The sequence below is a fragment of the Pleuronectes platessa genome, chromosome 17 (assembly GCF_947347685.1).
Source record: "Pleuronectes platessa chromosome 17, fPlePla1.1, whole genome shotgun sequence".
Classification (NCBI taxonomy): Eukaryota; Metazoa; Chordata; class Actinopteri; order Pleuronectiformes; family Pleuronectidae; genus Pleuronectes; species Pleuronectes platessa.
Window position 1 is genome coordinate 16,680,578 of NC_070642.1, and position 16,642 is coordinate 16,697,219.

At 43.1% G+C, this 16,642-nt stretch overlaps 1 protein-coding gene across 1 annotated transcript in view; it reads right to left on the reverse strand.

Moving 5' to 3' along the window:
* Nucleotides 1-16,642, reverse strand: part of otofa (otoferlin a) — a 63,969-nt gene that overhangs the window by 5,155 nt on the left and 42,172 nt on the right. The window contains exons 10-41 of the mRNA XM_053445545.1: nt 15,632-15,694; nt 15,172-15,256; nt 14,842-15,001; nt 14,507-14,693; nt 14,173-14,359; nt 13,247-13,470; nt 11,691-11,799; nt 11,413-11,602; nt 11,102-11,222; nt 10,842-10,942; nt 10,160-10,250; nt 9,546-9,662; nt 9,261-9,413; nt 8,356-8,548; nt 7,880-8,004; nt 7,637-7,771; nt 6,808-6,969; nt 5,974-6,093; nt 5,723-5,884; nt 5,413-5,575; nt 4,554-4,618; nt 4,327-4,356; nt 4,108-4,239; nt 3,940-4,015; nt 2,714-2,859; nt 2,487-2,621; nt 2,259-2,396; nt 2,008-2,135; nt 1,684-1,854; nt 1,207-1,367; nt 822-964; nt 151-239 (exon numbers count right to left, since the gene is read on the reverse strand). Of these exons, the coding sequence (XP_053301520.1) occupies nt 151-239; nt 822-964; nt 1,207-1,367; nt 1,684-1,854; nt 2,008-2,135; nt 2,259-2,396; nt 2,487-2,621; nt 2,714-2,859; nt 3,940-4,015; nt 4,108-4,239; nt 4,327-4,356; nt 4,554-4,618; nt 5,413-5,575; nt 5,723-5,884; nt 5,974-6,093; nt 6,808-6,969; nt 7,637-7,771; nt 7,880-8,004; nt 8,356-8,548; nt 9,261-9,413; nt 9,546-9,662; nt 10,160-10,250; nt 10,842-10,942; nt 11,102-11,222; nt 11,413-11,602; nt 11,691-11,799; nt 13,247-13,470; nt 14,173-14,359; nt 14,507-14,693; nt 14,842-15,001; nt 15,172-15,256; nt 15,632-15,694 (4,262 nt within the window). The remainder of the gene's footprint in view (nt 1-150; nt 240-821; nt 965-1,206; nt 1,368-1,683; nt 1,855-2,007; nt 2,136-2,258; nt 2,397-2,486; nt 2,622-2,713; nt 2,860-3,939; nt 4,016-4,107; nt 4,240-4,326; nt 4,357-4,553; nt 4,619-5,412; nt 5,576-5,722; nt 5,885-5,973; nt 6,094-6,807; nt 6,970-7,636; nt 7,772-7,879; nt 8,005-8,355; nt 8,549-9,260; nt 9,414-9,545; nt 9,663-10,159; nt 10,251-10,841; nt 10,943-11,101; nt 11,223-11,412; nt 11,603-11,690; nt 11,800-13,246; nt 13,471-14,172; nt 14,360-14,506; nt 14,694-14,841; nt 15,002-15,171; nt 15,257-15,631; nt 15,695-16,642) is intronic.

Genomic DNA, 16,642 nt, shown 5'->3' on the forward strand with positions numbered 1-16,642 from the left:
GGGGATAAAACTACAATTTCTGTTGGAAAAACTACAGAAATGTACACACTTTGCAGCGTAGTTAATAGATTTCTCATTTAAAATGCACTGATTTGTGCTTTTCTCATTATCAGAACACTGATTTGCTCCGGACATTTGCTTCAGCTGTACCTCTTTGGTTTCCGTGGAGCGATGTCAATCGCAGGTCCAGGAGCCGGCATGTCCATAGGAAACATGTCGACCCACATCTCAATACGGCCCTGTAGAAACACACAGAAAACCACACAGTTTAACCCCTTAATGCCTGAATTAATTTCCAATTATATAAAAAAAATATTATTTGTGTTTTTGGCTGTCTTACAGATGCTTAATTAATGGGAGATTGTTAATTTCAATATATCAAATACAATAGATATGAAATTAAGGTATGAGGTAAATTAGCGACATTAGGCATAATGGGGCATAACCTTAATTGAACACATTTTCCAGTCTCTGGTATGTAGAGTGATGCTGCTTTTCCTTGAAATTTTATAACAACATATGTTTCTGCACAATCATTGCTGTTCCATCATCACAGTATTTCAAATACAGCTTAATACCTCAAAATAACTTTGCTGCACAGTCCCAAGGGGCTTGTATATATTTCCCACTCCGACCACTAGATGGCGGCCGAGTGCTTCCAAAACCTTCCTTGGTATGTGTAGTATTTGCAACATCAGGCACAATCGTCACCTCGGCGGCATTAAGACCGGAATGGGGTTTGAGGCGAATTCGCGACATTCGTCCACAAGGGGATAATCGTCGCTTAAATCTTTTTTACGACCAGCGTGCTCCTTGCCTACCTGTTCGATGCCGGGCTTGTCCGGGTTCAGCAGGGGTCTGGTCTCCACGTGCTCGGGGACGAGTTTGCAGCCCACTCTCGGGATCTCCTCCCAGTGGTTCAGCACTGTCAGGGCCAAATGCTCCTCGGTCTGCTTCTTCAAACCTGAGGGATCGATACCAATGGGATGGAGGAGGAGGAGGAGGAGGAAGGACAGAAACAGAAATCAAAACATCGAATACTGGAATGGAAGATCTAGGGAGAAAACTTACCAAGAATATATGAAATGTACAAATTGGAAACACACTCTGAATTCAGAGACTACAAATAATTCTTGGTCACACCGGTACATCATTAATTTGAGAGTGAAACAGTGATATTTTTCTGTATAATGTATGCAGCCGTACCATTCTCATTTTCTATCTCCGTTGGTCCCGTGAATATTCGACTCGCCACCTTGACTTTGCCTCCAGGTCCGTAATGAGGTCCATCGATCTTGCCGTCCTTACAGAGCTTGGCCAGGATCTGACTGGGCTTCAGAGGGTCCCGCCACACGTTGTATCCGTGGCTTAAATCAATACATAACAAGGATGTTACTGAGTCTCAGAGGTCAGAAAATAAATGTTATTCTAATATCCATAATAATCCAAGGACAATCTCAAGTCTTGTTCACAGGAAACTGCCACACAACTGTCCACATCATGATTTTACAAAATGCTAAGAAAAGTGTTACGAATTTTTACCCTTAAACTTCCAAGAAACTAAAGAAAATGTGTAAAATGTGATTTCTTTTCTCCTATGATTTGCTTTTATTTCTTATCTTTGTATTTGCTGTGTGTTGAATTATGAGCCCTTTAAAAGACATAAGACACACTGATGCTCACAGAGAGAAGTTGGAGGAAATGCCGCAGGTGGCTCTGTATTTGCTGTAGAAACGATTCTCCAGGTCGATTCTCGTCTCTCCGATCAGGTCGTCGGTGCCGACCAGGTCCCAGTCGTACACAGACACCGTCAGCATGGACTCCATGGGGAAGGTGGCCTCGATGTCAAATGATCTGAACAGGGATACATGGAAGGAGTGACGGATGAACAAAGTGAGAGGAGAATTCAAACATGAAGGAATCAGATTCTGGTTTCAAAACACTGCTGCACAGGAATGACAGCACTAAACAACACAGAGAGAGAGAAATAGCGTTTTGTCCACTCACTTGCCGAACACGGGATTGAGCTGTTTGGAGATGTAGTTCTCTTTGTCTTTGACCTCTGACTTGCCCAGTTTAATGGCAACGTACGGATCAGCCTTCCCATTGATATCAGCAGGATGAAGATCTGTAGCCTGAGGAGAAAAACAGGATTAAACCAAAAAACTTAAAAGAGAGAATATTTACCTGATTCTCTAAATGATGATGTATATACCTATTTTAATTTAACTACTAAATATTGATACACGGAAACTCACCCTGACCACGTAGACGCGGACGAGCACGTTGATTGGATCGTTATGTGGAATGCTCTGGAACATTCCCATGTTAGGATCATACCCTGCCTCTCTGGTGATCTCCTCCGACAGAGGCAGCTTGTACATACACAGGGATCCCTGGGTCGGTGAAAAACAACAGACTGAGATTATAACTTCTCCCCAGTCTGTCGGTTTGAGACCTTCTTTATCTTCTTACTGTTCCCTCACCTTGAATCTGCCCACAATCCTGTCGTCGTCCAGAGCTTGCTCGTCGTCATCCCCTGCTTTGCCTCTGTACAGGTTGAAGGTGTGAAGCCAGTCTTCAAAGTTGCTGTACTCGCTCTCCAGCTCCTTGTTGTAAACCTGCAAGGGACATCAAGCACATAGAGCGTGTGAATGTGTCTGCGTGTGCTGGTAAGAGTGAAGTATGTGAGGTTTGAGAGAAAGACACTCGCCATCAGCTCGTCCACTCTCGCTTTCACTGGTCGTTTCTCGGGCCCGTCCGCGGCCTGACTCTTCTTCTTGTCCCTGGAGCTCCTCTTGTCTTTGCTCTTCTCTTTTGTCTTGGAGCCTTTCAGAAGAGGGTCATCGGGTTTGATTTCTGATTGGATGGGTGGGTGAGTGGGGATGGACGTGGACAGAGTAAGGTTGGAGTCATGAGGAATGGCGGCAGGGTCGCACACGTCACTACACACGCCACTACACACGTCACTTAACATGAAAGCTGACTGGTTGGTCAGGGGGGTTACAGCCTCCTGGATATCATTTTGGAGATTAAGTCAGAAAAAAAAACGAACCAAAAAACTTGATTGAAATTCTCGTTGAATCTCTCTTAAACATGTGAAATGTTTCAATAAACCATCACTGCATCTGACAAATATTGTCACCGAGATGACATCCGACCACAAACTAATGTCGACCATCTTCTCAATTTCTCGCAGTCTATGCTACAGTTTAGAGAGTAGCGCCTTCAAAGAAGTTTTATAATTGACGTCCAACTGTGAATTATTGATGCTTTCTAGTAATAAAAGTCATGTTAGTGCAGAAGATTAATTCAGGGATTCTGTGTCAGCCAACTTTCATGTGGAATGCAGAGCTGGGAGGTGATGCTAATGAGGAGATGGTCATGAAAGTGATAGTGTCATAGTCCAAAGTCCAAAGTGTGAATAGAAGATGGACTTATGGGAGGAAGGAGACGAAGAACAGGAAGCACATACGAAGCCTCTGCGTGCTGTTTGCCAGATCTCACAAAGAGCCACGTCTGAAATCCCCATTTTGTTCCATGCACCATGAACAGCCAAGGACAGCTCAGACTTGGTGGTAGAAATACATCTGTACCTAACCCTAACCCTTTCTTTTCACTGATGCATCTGATATTGAGAATAAATTCTTCTGCTGAAATCGTCCATCTCCAGAAAAAGATTCCTACCCTCCTCCACCCTGCAAGATTTCCCGCACTGTCACAATTTGTTTGATCGACATAAGTTTAACAACTAATATTGTCAACTCAAAAGACATAACAACAATAAGAATAACTATTCATATAATTCTTGATTATGTTCACGTGCTGAATCCCAGTTTAACATCCAATACTGGCCACATATCCCTGTAACAGACATCAAAGCAGCAGACATAGAGGCACACTGTCGGACGGCCTGTTTGATTCACTGGAGTTCAGTACCTGCCCCCTCTGCTGCTATCTCCAGGTCCTCTCTCTCCTCCGCCTCGGCCTGAGCCGCCTCCTGAGCTCTGAGGGTCTGGAAAAACCAAGCGAGAATAAAAAGGTTAAACTGTGAAATAACCTCAAGGGCGAGGTCAATCCCGTGAGATCAGACGAGAGCAGACGCACCTCCTTCAGCGTCTCTATCGAGGCAAAATATTTGGACCACCAGTCCAGCACGCTCTCATCCGTCTCTTCCTCTTCCTCGACTCCTCCCTTCTTTTTCTTCTTCTTCTTCTTCTTGTCTTTGTCGATCTCCTCCTCAGCCTGTTAAAAAACACTCAAGTGTTGTTCACACTGATCCATCAGAGGGCACATTGCCAAATTTCTATAGCAGCGATTACTCACCATGTCAACTTTTACGACAGCATCAGACGTCTATGATAGGGGACATTACATTAAAACAACACGCAGGTTAAAACACACGATGGACGATGCAGGTAGGAGTAGCACACGTAAAGAGGACTGGACATAAAGCAGTGCTACAACTTCCAACATTTACATATAAACACACAGGTTATTATAGAAATGAACAGGCAGTGCTTTGCTATACATGATCTAAAAGATGAGCTTACGGCGTCCAACTTGACGACTGTGTTTCTGCCCATAGGTTCCCCGTCCATGTTGACCATCATGTCACCTGCGGGGCGAGAGAAGGTGCGGGAGGAAACGCTGGGTGAGGAGCAAGGCTGCGAGCCGCCATTTGCAAGGACCATGTAGCCGTTCATTAGCTTAGCTGGAGGTGAGGCCGCAGGGCAGAGACGGCAACAGGTGGAAGCAGCAGAGGGCAGAGCCAAGGACATGCAAGAGAAGATGGAGATGGAGAGAGGCAGGAAGAAGTGAAAAAAGCAAGCAGAGAAATCAGCAAAGTTAACAAAGAATGAAAGTCCATTCTTAAGCGAGCAGGGAACTGGATCAGAAGGATTTAAATGTGATTCTTAAAAGTTTGTTTTAACCTTCCTGGACAAACAGGATCCTGTGACTGTCGAAACCTTTCTGGAGCCTGGTGCAACTGGCATTTCAAAAAAGGTTAAAGCAAAATCTAAAAATTCCTCTATTCACAAACTGTACTATTTTAAGATTAGGAAGTTGAACTCAACAACATAAAAGAAGAGAAATTGCTTAATGCATTGATCAAATAAATAGCCAATCGTCAAATGGCAAAGACTTAAACAACAGTGAAAAAGTATTAAATAAAGATACTGTAAGTGTTAGTTGAACCCAAACCCTAAAGGTAAAGTAACTTTTGGCAATGTCTATAAAATCTGTAAAATTCATTTAGTAAATGCTTGTTTTTCATCTGGCATAAGAAACAAAGAAAGTTATTACTAAATATTCAATGTGTTTGTTCAGGAGGAAAAGGGAAACTCCAGCTGTGAGAACAACAAACGATTCTCCTGGCTAACTCATATTGTTTCGGTTGAATGTCAGCACCTGCAGTGGCCCAGTTGTTGGAGCTCTTGTCCGGGGCGCTGTAGATGAAGCGTCTCAGGCTGCTGACAGCGTGCGAGCCCACCAGGATGTATCGGCCAAACGCTCGACAGTCCACCACCCGGATGTTGAGAGGGGGGTGCAGGAGCTCATTCTCCGGAAGGTCCTGAGGGACGAAGACAGTAACCGCTAAGATGTCATAACTTTCCGAGTAAAGTTAAGATAACCTTATGAATTTCAAGTCGAGTTTCATGGAGGTGGATGCAAATCTAAAATCAAACTTTTCGATAATCTAAACATGAAAGTTACTCACCACCTCAAACCATTTGACCAAAGTGCTGAAGTTGGGGTTTTTCTTGTAGTTCTGGATCAGGGCAGATTGAACACCTCTACCTGCACATTCTATATCCACACGAGGCCGATCCACCAGGGCCAAGTTAATCCTCTTAAGGTCCCTTAACCCCCAGAACAAAACCTGAACGACAGAACAAAACAGGAGTCCAGCGGTGATGAAAGATCATCTTCAGAGATAAAAACTGAAGAGTTGGTGGATTCATTTCTCACTTCAATGCGGTAGCGGCTCAAGATGGGTCTGATGCCCAATGGCACAGGAAGAATGGGCCCATGCTCTGAGTCTGTTGGGCCCTCAAGGGGAGGGAGGTCAGCTCTGCCTCCTCGACCGATCTGTATCAGAAAGAGTGAGGGGGATATAAACCAGGCACCGGGTTGCAGCAGATAGAAGAGACATTTATTGTGACGTGTATGTTTGTATGGTGCACTGTGGTATGTGCACCGTACCAAATATCCTCCCCACAGTCCTAATAATTTGTGTTAATTTTGTCATTGCTCAATGTGACAACTCTGAAGAGGTGCAGAGAGAGTACAAGTTCATTTCCGAGTTAGAAATAAGAGAGACTAAAGACTGCAGTACAAACACTTGCGACACAGTAGCCAAAGATATGATGGGATGAAAAGAGAGAATGCAAAAAGCACCTTTATTTGAGGCACAGCAAAGTTATGGACAGCGATGAGAGCTCGCCTGATCTCCTCCGCATCGAAAGGAATCTGTAGGCAGCAGGAGGAGGCACAGGAGGGAAATTGTAAAGGTGAAAGTAGTATGTTAGTGGATGGAAAGGGATGAGGGGGATTTAGGGAATGTAGAGTGAGAATAAAGATCAAGTGAAGAGGAGGATGGCAACCTGGAAACGGCAAAGAGCGAGAAATAAGTTATAAATGGAGAGAAAAAGATTGCAAGACAAAGCAAGGAAGGCCCAGTTTAGTTTTGTTGCATGCTACACATCATTATGAAAAAGATGCCCCATTGTTTATCTACCTTTCTATGAAGTAGTGAAATGCAATCTCTTAAGGAAAAGCCCTCTGAGTTCTTTCTTACTGTACCTGCAGCAGTTCGAAGGCAGCCAGCAGCTCCCCCGCGGTGCAGTTCCCTCTGTAAACCTGGTAGTACTCCAGCTGCGGCGGGAACCTCGGCGGGCCGTAGTACTCGTCACACATCTTGATGGTGGGCTTCGCAAACGTCCGACCTATGAACTCTGCCTTGCCCTGAACACCACATCGTGACAGGGGGAGCAGTCGAGACAGTCAGGGGGCACAAGGGAAGGGAGTTAGACATGAGTGCTCGAGGTGCCGGGCGCACAGTGGCCACTTGGTGTCAGTATTGGTCAGAGTGGTCGAAGTGCAGTTTAACAAATTATGATTGTGAGTCAGAAAAATCGAATCTCAGTGTCAAACTAACCAATTCATTGGGTGAACATAACAGTGAATGGAATAAAAAAAAGAGGAGTTAAACAGAGACATTTATATGTTTCATGCAAGTATCTGCACTGCACCACTGTTACGGCTGCAGCTGCTAAAGAGGAAACTATTATTATAAATAGTAAAAGCTAAAAATGGAGAAAGTGCATGCAGGTTTTTCCTAAACTTTCCCAGAGTTCATTAGCAGCTGTATGAACCCAAAAAGTCATGCAGCAACCGCCACCAGTTTCTATTCGAATTTGTAATTCCCGCAGGCTTTAAATTGCAAATGGCTTCACACTCTATTAGGCCAGCAGGAGCGAGGTCAGCGTTAATGTGAGGGACACGGTGGATGAGCGAGACAGAGATGGACAGAACATGAGGGATGGAGAAGCAGAGCAGTTTTAGTTTCATGAGCTTAAAAAGCAGTTTCTCTATGTTGCAGCGGTTCATCGACGCAGCTTCAAGCCCCTACCACAGTGTCCTGGTCAAAGATCTCAATGACAATGATGGGCGGGTCGTCCCTCAGCTCGCTGGCCTCCCCGAACAACTCCACATCGTCAAACACCAGCAGCTGGTCCCACGTGGGACAAAGGGTCTCACTCAGGACCTGCAGAGCACACACGTCAATACAGTTCGCACAAACTCATAACACACTTTCACTGTTTGTCATACGAGCACACAAAATGGAAACGCACTCACACGGTCATGCTCTTACCTCGGTGACCTGGCTGTGTGTTGAGAAGAAGACCCGAGCGAAGGGATCTGAAAGGCCACTGCTGTCAGCGGCAAACAGACTGCGGGCCTGGTACATGTGTGCTCGCAGCTGGAACACCTGCTTCACTGTTGGACACACACACACACACACACACACACACACACACACACACAACCTTACAATCAATGCCCTCTGAGACGACTCTCATATTGAAGTGAACAACAAAGTAAAAGCAATCGATTGAAGTCAAAAGTCTTGAGTGAGTTTGTTTGCTCTGCTTCTGATTGATTTTAGAGTTTATATTTGATGGTAAAGAAAGAAGATCTGATGAAATAGAGGGAAATTCATGCAAAAAACATTGAAGTAAAAGTCAAAGCAAAACTTTGTGCTGCAGTGCAGGAAACTAAATTTTGTGTCAGCTACAAAGAGGTCGTGAGATGTCTCATTAAGTCCTTCCCTGTGTTGACTGTACTTACTGTTGTAGACGAGGCTGACAGGAGGGACAGGCTGAAGACTGGGGCCCATATTGGCAGCTTGAATCTCTTCAAACCCGTTGGGCAAACCGCTGAGGAAGTCCTTCCTCTGCTTGTTGAGGCCCAGCCATAGATACAACTCCAGCTTAGCTTGAACGGTCCATCCTGCAGGACCAAAGCCCTTCTTACCAGGCAGCTGAGGACACAGGGGAGACATGGGCGCCAAGGAGGTTACGATATGCAAAAACTACTGAACCCATTTTGTTTAAATTGTGGTGGAAGAATGGGACATGGGCCAGGACAGAATTTTGAGGTGGATCAGGATTTTTTCCCCTCACTTCCGTTAACATTTCAGACACATGGATAGTTAAAAAGACATATTAAGGAGACTTATATCTATGGAAGTGTAATTTGGTGCAGCTTGATATAATTTATGGGGGCCCTTCTGGAGGTATGCACTCTACTGTCATTCTAATATAAAGAGATTCTTGCAGCGGAAGAAATCCATGGTTGGCAAAAAAATTACTGCAGAATTACATCCTCTCTTCAGTTTTATCACCACAAGTCAATCATTAAACCCTGGAGACAAAGCTACAACAAGGCCCGATCCATACATATAAATATTACCATTGATTTTCAACCTCCTCCCCAGGCAGCTGTCATACATTTACAAGTCTATACATTATAAACACTCTTCAATAGTAATCTTGTATCATGACTCTTCACTACTGACTATCTCCATGTGCATCACGTAGCAAAGTCTAACTTCATCATACACGGTTCAAGTTTTTCTGCCAAAGAGAATAATGAGTCTCTTTCAGGCGATTCACATTTAGTAAAGTGTGTTTTTCAAAGTGCTGAGCTAATAGAGGTTGAGTGAGAGAGGAGCAGGGGAGAGCTGATGATACCTTTAGGAAGACGGCTTTGACTTTACCACAGTCTTTACCAGTTTCCTCATCCACCATGGAGTACAGGATGTCTTTGGAGGGAATCCGGGCGTAAGCGATGCGCTTGTTGTTACACATCATCCAGACGAAAACATCTGGTGTGCTGTGCTGAGGCTGGAGGAGATAAATATGCAGAATAGCTTTTTTTTAACCCCAGTGTCTTTCCCCAGCTGTTGTGGCACCAACATGTTGAGTGTACAGTTTTTAATTCTGTAGAAGCAGAGTAAGACAAAATTAGATCTGCACCTCGTCCGCGAGGAAACGGAGCTTCTGCAGGAAGTTCTGCGCCAGCTTGAGTTTGTCTCTGACCGTGTTCTTCTTCACCTGAGTCCGAATCTGCTTGGCCTGCTGACCCATGCTGTCCTGCAGGAGGGGAGATCAGTGATGAAGAGGATTACATACATTACATACTGTAATTACAAGTGCTTTGATTTTCAAAATATGAAAAAATGCTTTTAAAACCAAACTGAAGCTTTTATCTTCAAACACAATGCTAGATACTAATTCCTATTTAATGGAGACTCTTACACTTATAGTTTACCTGCACAGGTTAGTCTGGAATATTAGTCCATCTTTACTTTTTCTTTGTATTTGACGTCTTTGCTAAAACTGTTCAAACATTAGATATTTTTCACATGATCCTTCTAACCTACTAACCTTCTCTGTCTCAGTCATCATTAGATCCCTGCTCATTTGAATGACAATGAGATGGCTTTGCAAATCTATTCCAACGAATCATATGAATACAAATATATACTAACATTTTCAGTCTCTCCTGTCATCCTTTAGTACAGTGGTATTCAGGGTCTTTTGATCACACTAAATATTTTCTTATTTATGTAAGAAAAAGTAAATCCCACCATTTCCCTCATGCAGGACTTGAGCCGCTCTCGATCCAGTTTGGTTCTGCCTGCCTGGTTCAGGTCCTTGTTAGCCAGAATCACAAAGCGACTGGAGATGACCAGAAAATACAGAACATAAGAGGCGAGCATGATTTGTGAATAGATTCTATAAATATTCTTCTTCTGTGATCTGTAAAGCAACAAATTAGCAGTGAATAAAGAACTAAAAGCACAAGACGAGAGGGAGAAAAAAACAATGAGGACACTGCTGATGCCTTCCACCATGACAACCATAATGACTTGGTTTTAGAACAACAAAGTGCTGTTAATAGATGCACTGTATGAATGTGTGTGTGAATGTAAAACTGTACTGTAAAGCGCTTTGAGTGGTCATTAAGACTAGAAAAGCGCTATATAGATACAAAACCATTTACCATTTTACCATTTAGAGATACCTCTGTGCAGAACGCTGCTGTCTTCAGTAGTTTCTGGGGGGGGGGGGGGGGGGGTTGATGAAAAGTGCAGAGGGCAGCTCACACTCTTGCATTGCTGGTTATTAAGTGCCCACACTATTTGAGTAGCTATACAAATTTCCCTGTAAGGAGAAGCTCTATGTATCGGTGCTGGGCACAGAGTCCCAGAGTCCCAGTGTCAGTTTTGATACAGGATCATGACTCTTGAATATTATTATGCAGCTTGCCTGCAGCCAACGCTGAGCTCCTCCAGCACCCCCCTGAGTCTGCGCTCTGGAAAGGCCTTCTCCGTCTTAATGACCTCCTGAACATCATTCAAACCCTCCTCCTGCAAGGACACACAAACACTGGAGCTGAGAACAACTCAAATATAAGCACAACTTTAAAATACTTCGGCTTTACTTGATTATTTAAATGTTATACATCTTAATACGTCTATCATCAACTTTTGTGTTGATGCTACAGCACATCAGACTTATACACTGACCAGCTTGTCAGCGATCTTGTCCATCATGTTGGAGTTGTAGAGTCGTCTCCGTTGGTCCTGCCACCAGCTCTTGATGTAGACACAAGGCTTCTTTTCAAAGTAGGGAAGATGAAAGTAATTTCTGTAAAGATATAAGTAGAATGTGGGTTGGATTGTGCAACTTCTTTCTCAATATATCACATTACAGCCAGGACTCTGCCCCTGGCTGTTGGTAATTGTTTAATTTCTGATAATTGTAAAGCATTTAACAAATCCAAAACACTAAGTTTAGAGCATCCTTTGTCTCGCCCCTGTGACGTCTGACCTCTGACCTGTCTGTAATGACGGGCCTCATGAGTGGAGTGGAGGACACTGAGACCATGTCTCCGTCCTCGTCCGCCTCGTCCTCGCTCGAGTTGTGAATGAGCTCACTCTCCTCCTCCTCGTTCTCTGCATCTTTCTTCTTCTTCTTCTTCGCTGACGAGGGCTTGCTTACACCATCTATCTGGTTGCCATAGTTACCTGTAACAGGGCAGAGCATCATCAAGGTGTGAGCTGTCAGATCACTCTGTTATACTCACGGTCAATAATAAGAAGGTTTTATATTTACCTATCGTGATTTCAAAACGTATCGTTTTGTCACCAATCTTCCTGTCGATCATGGTGGCTTCCAGGAAGGAGCCGAAGAGGAAGAACTCCTCTATTTTCCCTGTGGCGCTCTGATGGAGAGAGAAGAACAGCAATAAACATATAGGGGAACATTTTATTGAAGCAGAGTGCGTTTTTATTGTCTCTGTCTGTGGAGCGATTACTGTCTGTTGAGCTGCTTTTTATTATCCAATGTATACACTTAAACCCCACTAGTGTCATCTCTGAATTACTGACCTACTTATTCTATACATTTGCAAGTGCACTATCACCCAACATATTTTTACTCATTCAGTTTGTTTGACCGTTACACCGGCACACGCCTGGCTCCGATGCTTTACGTGTCGTACATGCAGAAATGTCCACACAGGCTGAACACGTGTGTAAGGATTTATTAGGGAATTGGCCTTATTTGCAGCTGAGTCACTGTTCATTTACAGTGTGAGTCAGGTGAGGAGCAATTACACTAATCTCCTCCAAATAGACACAGGAAACCACATCATTGAGACACTTTTTCAACAATGAAGGGAGTAGATTTCCATTTCCTCAAATTAACCATTTTAGCTATAACCATGCAAACTATTATCTCCACTGGGAATGCTTCGTTTTTACCCCTGAAAAACTTCTGAAATGATCAGGACACTTGGTGGAGGAAACCTTAAGGGTCAGGGAAGAACTCATTAAAATTTGGATCAGGGGAGGATCAAGGATTTGATGAATAGATTTTGACTGATATTTAAAAGCGTGGGCAATTTAGAGCAGATCCAAATAAAAATCCGTCACTAGGGTATTTATATGTAATATGCATTCTACTGAGTGATATTCAAGTAAATATATCATCATGAATGTGTTTAACTATAGGACAAGGCCAGAAGAGTCAGGAACCAGCTGGGGGAAATATGTTTTCCAAACGCCGACCACATAAAACATTGCAATCTTGTTATGACAATATCTTTTTCTTTCTTTTATAACTCTGAACTCAGTTATTAACATAATCTCCTGCTCTTAGAAATTAGGAGGACAAATGCACTTTATGCACAGGCGTTTCACGTAGTGTGACAATTAATTAATAAAAGCAAACTCAAGTTATTTATGTAGAGAAGAGACAAAGTAAATGTGTTAATTTACAACATGTCTTTGCTTGTTATTATTTTTAATTAGTAATCTGGCCCTCCCCACCCCCCCCTATAAAAACATCAACTCTACTTTACAACTTGCACACACTCATGCTGGCACTAACGACTGACCCCAGGGGGAACATTTACAGCCTAATAGACATAAGGTTGAGTAGCTTTTAAGCCCTGAATCATCACATCTGATGTTTCTGATTTCCCTGGTGAGGAGTTAACTACACACGTGTCAATACAATGTTTACTGTTAAGGTCAGGAAGTCAGAGGAGGTCATCAACTCTGTGTTCTTATGGATCACAGGTTGAGATAACAGCTTTTCTTTGACAGTGAGTTATTCCATTGCATGAGAGTAATGCCTTTGCCGTTTTAATGGTCAGGTCTTCTCACTTCTGAGATGTTGGACACAGTCTCCACCTGAACCTCAGTGGAGCTGAGGATCTCAGGGGAGGTGGTGTCCAGGATCTCCACGGCGATGGAGAGCAGAAGACGGGCTCTAAAGGAAACGCCTTCTCCAAGTCCCTCATTCAGGTCCTGGTGCTCGTCCATCAGAGTGTACTGACGGGTGGAGCCGTACATGTTGACCCAGGCCGGGCCCATGGTGGGCAGGAACCCTGGAGACGGCAAACGGAGAAGAAGGAGATGATGTGACATTCTACAATATATTTTAACTTTGACTTACGTCCACCATCCAACACTTCCACTCCCACCCAGACAAACAGATAAAAAGCCAGGCAGCAGAAAAATCATTTATATATTTGCCGATGGCAATCACAATCCTTCCTCTCAAGGTTTTGAGTCAATATTTACATCCAGAGGATTAAAAACTGGCTACCAAATCTTGTCCTTTTTTCAAAAATAAGTGTTTACCAAGTAGAGAGGAAGTAATTTCTTTCAACCACATTTTAACAGCAAAGTTGTCATTCTTAAATCAATTGTTCCGATTGAACTATTGATCCTTATTTCAGGCATTTCCATGACTGTGTTATATTTTCTGAAGGTTTTACTTAAAAACGGCATGAAATAAAACTCATGGAAAATTACCAGAAACGCAAATGTGATATAAATAAATTCCCTCTCAAGTATTCATGTGGTTTGGTTTAATTTATGCAAATGTATGTATTGACTAGAAGACAATTTGAATGTCGTCCAATAAATTCATACAGCCATTAGCCAAAGGTCCGTGGCTTGATTCACAATTTAGCTCTGCTAATTACTAGACACATTATCTACTTAAGTCCTGACTAATTTATGAACCTGACAGCTACTCAATGTTAGTGAGACAAAGTGCTGACGTGTGTGTTTGTTTCACTCACCTTTATCGCCTTCATTCGATATCTTGCGCAGGTCAATAAAATGAGTTCCTATGGCAACGTCGTTGACCTTATCGGAGTCTCGGATCTGGACCTTCAGGCGTTTGCAGAGCGGAGGGAAGAGCTCAGTGAAGACGACCTGCTCATTCCAGATCGGTTCATAGCTGCTCTTCTGGACAGACGTCTTCCCCTGGAGAAACATGGAGGGACGCACTGAACTCAAAGTGCTCACACACGCTCCTCCACACACAAACACACACAAAATGGTCACAGCGGACACACTGCATTGGACCCAGAGAACCCGGATGGAGGAGAGCAGGATGTGGAGGGGAATTACTTTCTGCCCAGCGAACTGCACTTGAACGTAGGGGTCCACCAGATCTCTGTTCTCTCCGATGAAGGCCTTTTTCACATTCGCCATTATGTTGGTGTTCATTTTCGGGAGTCCCTCTGCCCGGTAGATCTTCACGTAGAACCTCGCCCACTGCCTCTCTGCTGGGATGCCCTCTGGGAGCAGGAGGTGTCTGGAAGACAAACAACAGCAACCTCTCAGTGTGAGACGAGACTGTGGGTTTATTGATTAAGTTTATTCTATATTATTATTTTTATTTTTATAACTGATACACTGTCTTTTTCCAAATCAATCCAATTTGATCATCAACAGCTCGTTACCCCTCCACATCGTCTTCATCGGTCTCGTTGGCCTTGTGTGGGGTCTTGATGTTGTCGCCCTTTCCGACCACGGCGATGTCACACTTTACATATCCTTTACATCCAGCTGTGATGTCATCAGGGTCAGACAGGATGGCCCACTTGTGGTAGAACTGGTGTTCTGGGATAGATGTCAATAAATCCCCCCCAAAAAATCAAAAGAAATTTTGTTGTCAGTTTTCAACAAACTAAAATCAAACTTTAATATCAATGTGAAAACAAACAAGACAAATGACACACGCCCAAACCCATGCTATCAGCAGTCACTATCATCAGAGCTACAGTTTGTACCAGGCTGGAAGTAAACAGTCCCAACATCCATCTTAAATGTTCCCACCAAGGTCCCACTCCGGAGGAGGTTTTTGGAGTGAATCACCTAATTAAACAGAATTTAGGATAAAGCATTAGCACAAGGCTCCAACTCTGGATCATTGTATTGAAGCACATCATCATAAATCATCATAAATCATTCATCAACCTCTGAGTGCAGCTGGCTATTTACATAATGGTAAACAGGGGGCTGCATGATATCTTCAACATAATACATTTAACATGAGTGACTCTCTGGGTATATCATTTAACTTCATTACTGCAATAACCAGCAATATCTTTTTATGGGTTTACGTCCCATAAAAAGGACTGTGATATCTACTCTTCCCCGTTTTACTAGGTATTAAAGTTAGTATTGATTTCAGCTATATTTCTGCAGCAAACTGCTCTGCAATAGAAACTGAAGTAGCACAGTACTCACTGAGAGCTTGATGATCTTGTCGAACATGACATCGGGAGGGACGTGGAAGTCAAAGACAAAATACTGCAGAAGACAGAGAACATTTGTTGACTTTTAAAATGTTTTCAGTGGTTCTTCCATGAGAAAACACACTCTTCATTTGGTTTGGTTCTGGGAGTAAAATGTAACCAAAACAAATGTTTCTGGATAAACTTGAGGCTCAGAAAACAACCAACGCAGAGTTCACCTGAGGATCTGATGAAACAAACAGAAATGTGATCTTAAACATCCAAACCTATCAGCCTCACTGGAGGACTGCTGCCTTTTGTAGGGCAGTGAGAGTTTTTTTTTGATGATCCGCAGAAAAGGTCAACATGTGAAGACCCGAGCAGAGAAGTGAAGTTTAAAAAATAAATACTTTAACTCCAGCCCCCTCAAGGTTTCAATCCTTTAGAAGTGGAGATGAGAGAATTCAAATAAATGTCTATTTCACACGTCTGCATCATAGTCTTTTCAGGCCTTTGCAGTAGTTAATGTTTCATAATGCAGCTGCAGTGCACCTCGGTCAGGACAGAGCTACGGGCTAGAAGTGAGCTCCACGGACACAGCGTGAACTCCTACTGGCGCCACAAGATCAGTTAGCACTATATCTCTGTTCAGCACGTGTTACTCTATGTGCTATTTAACATATGAACGCAACTCCCCTTCAACATGATATACAGTCATACAAGAAAATTTACAAAAAATAAACTTAAGATCATGATTTGTTATTCAATTATCTAGGAGAAGGCACAATAACACATGATCAGTAAATCCCTTCATTTGACTGGGTCTTTGAATATTGCAATACACATTTTTGACAACTGTAAATCGAAATGAAAGCTGAACCAGAGACATGTGAAAAGAAGTGGTGAAGGGAGGGCCTCACTTGTGCTTTTGTAGGAATATTATATTTGTAAAAACCAGACCCTGATCTCACAAATTCATAGCCACGTGTAAGAATCCACTGCACCAAAACGTTGTCCCCCAAAC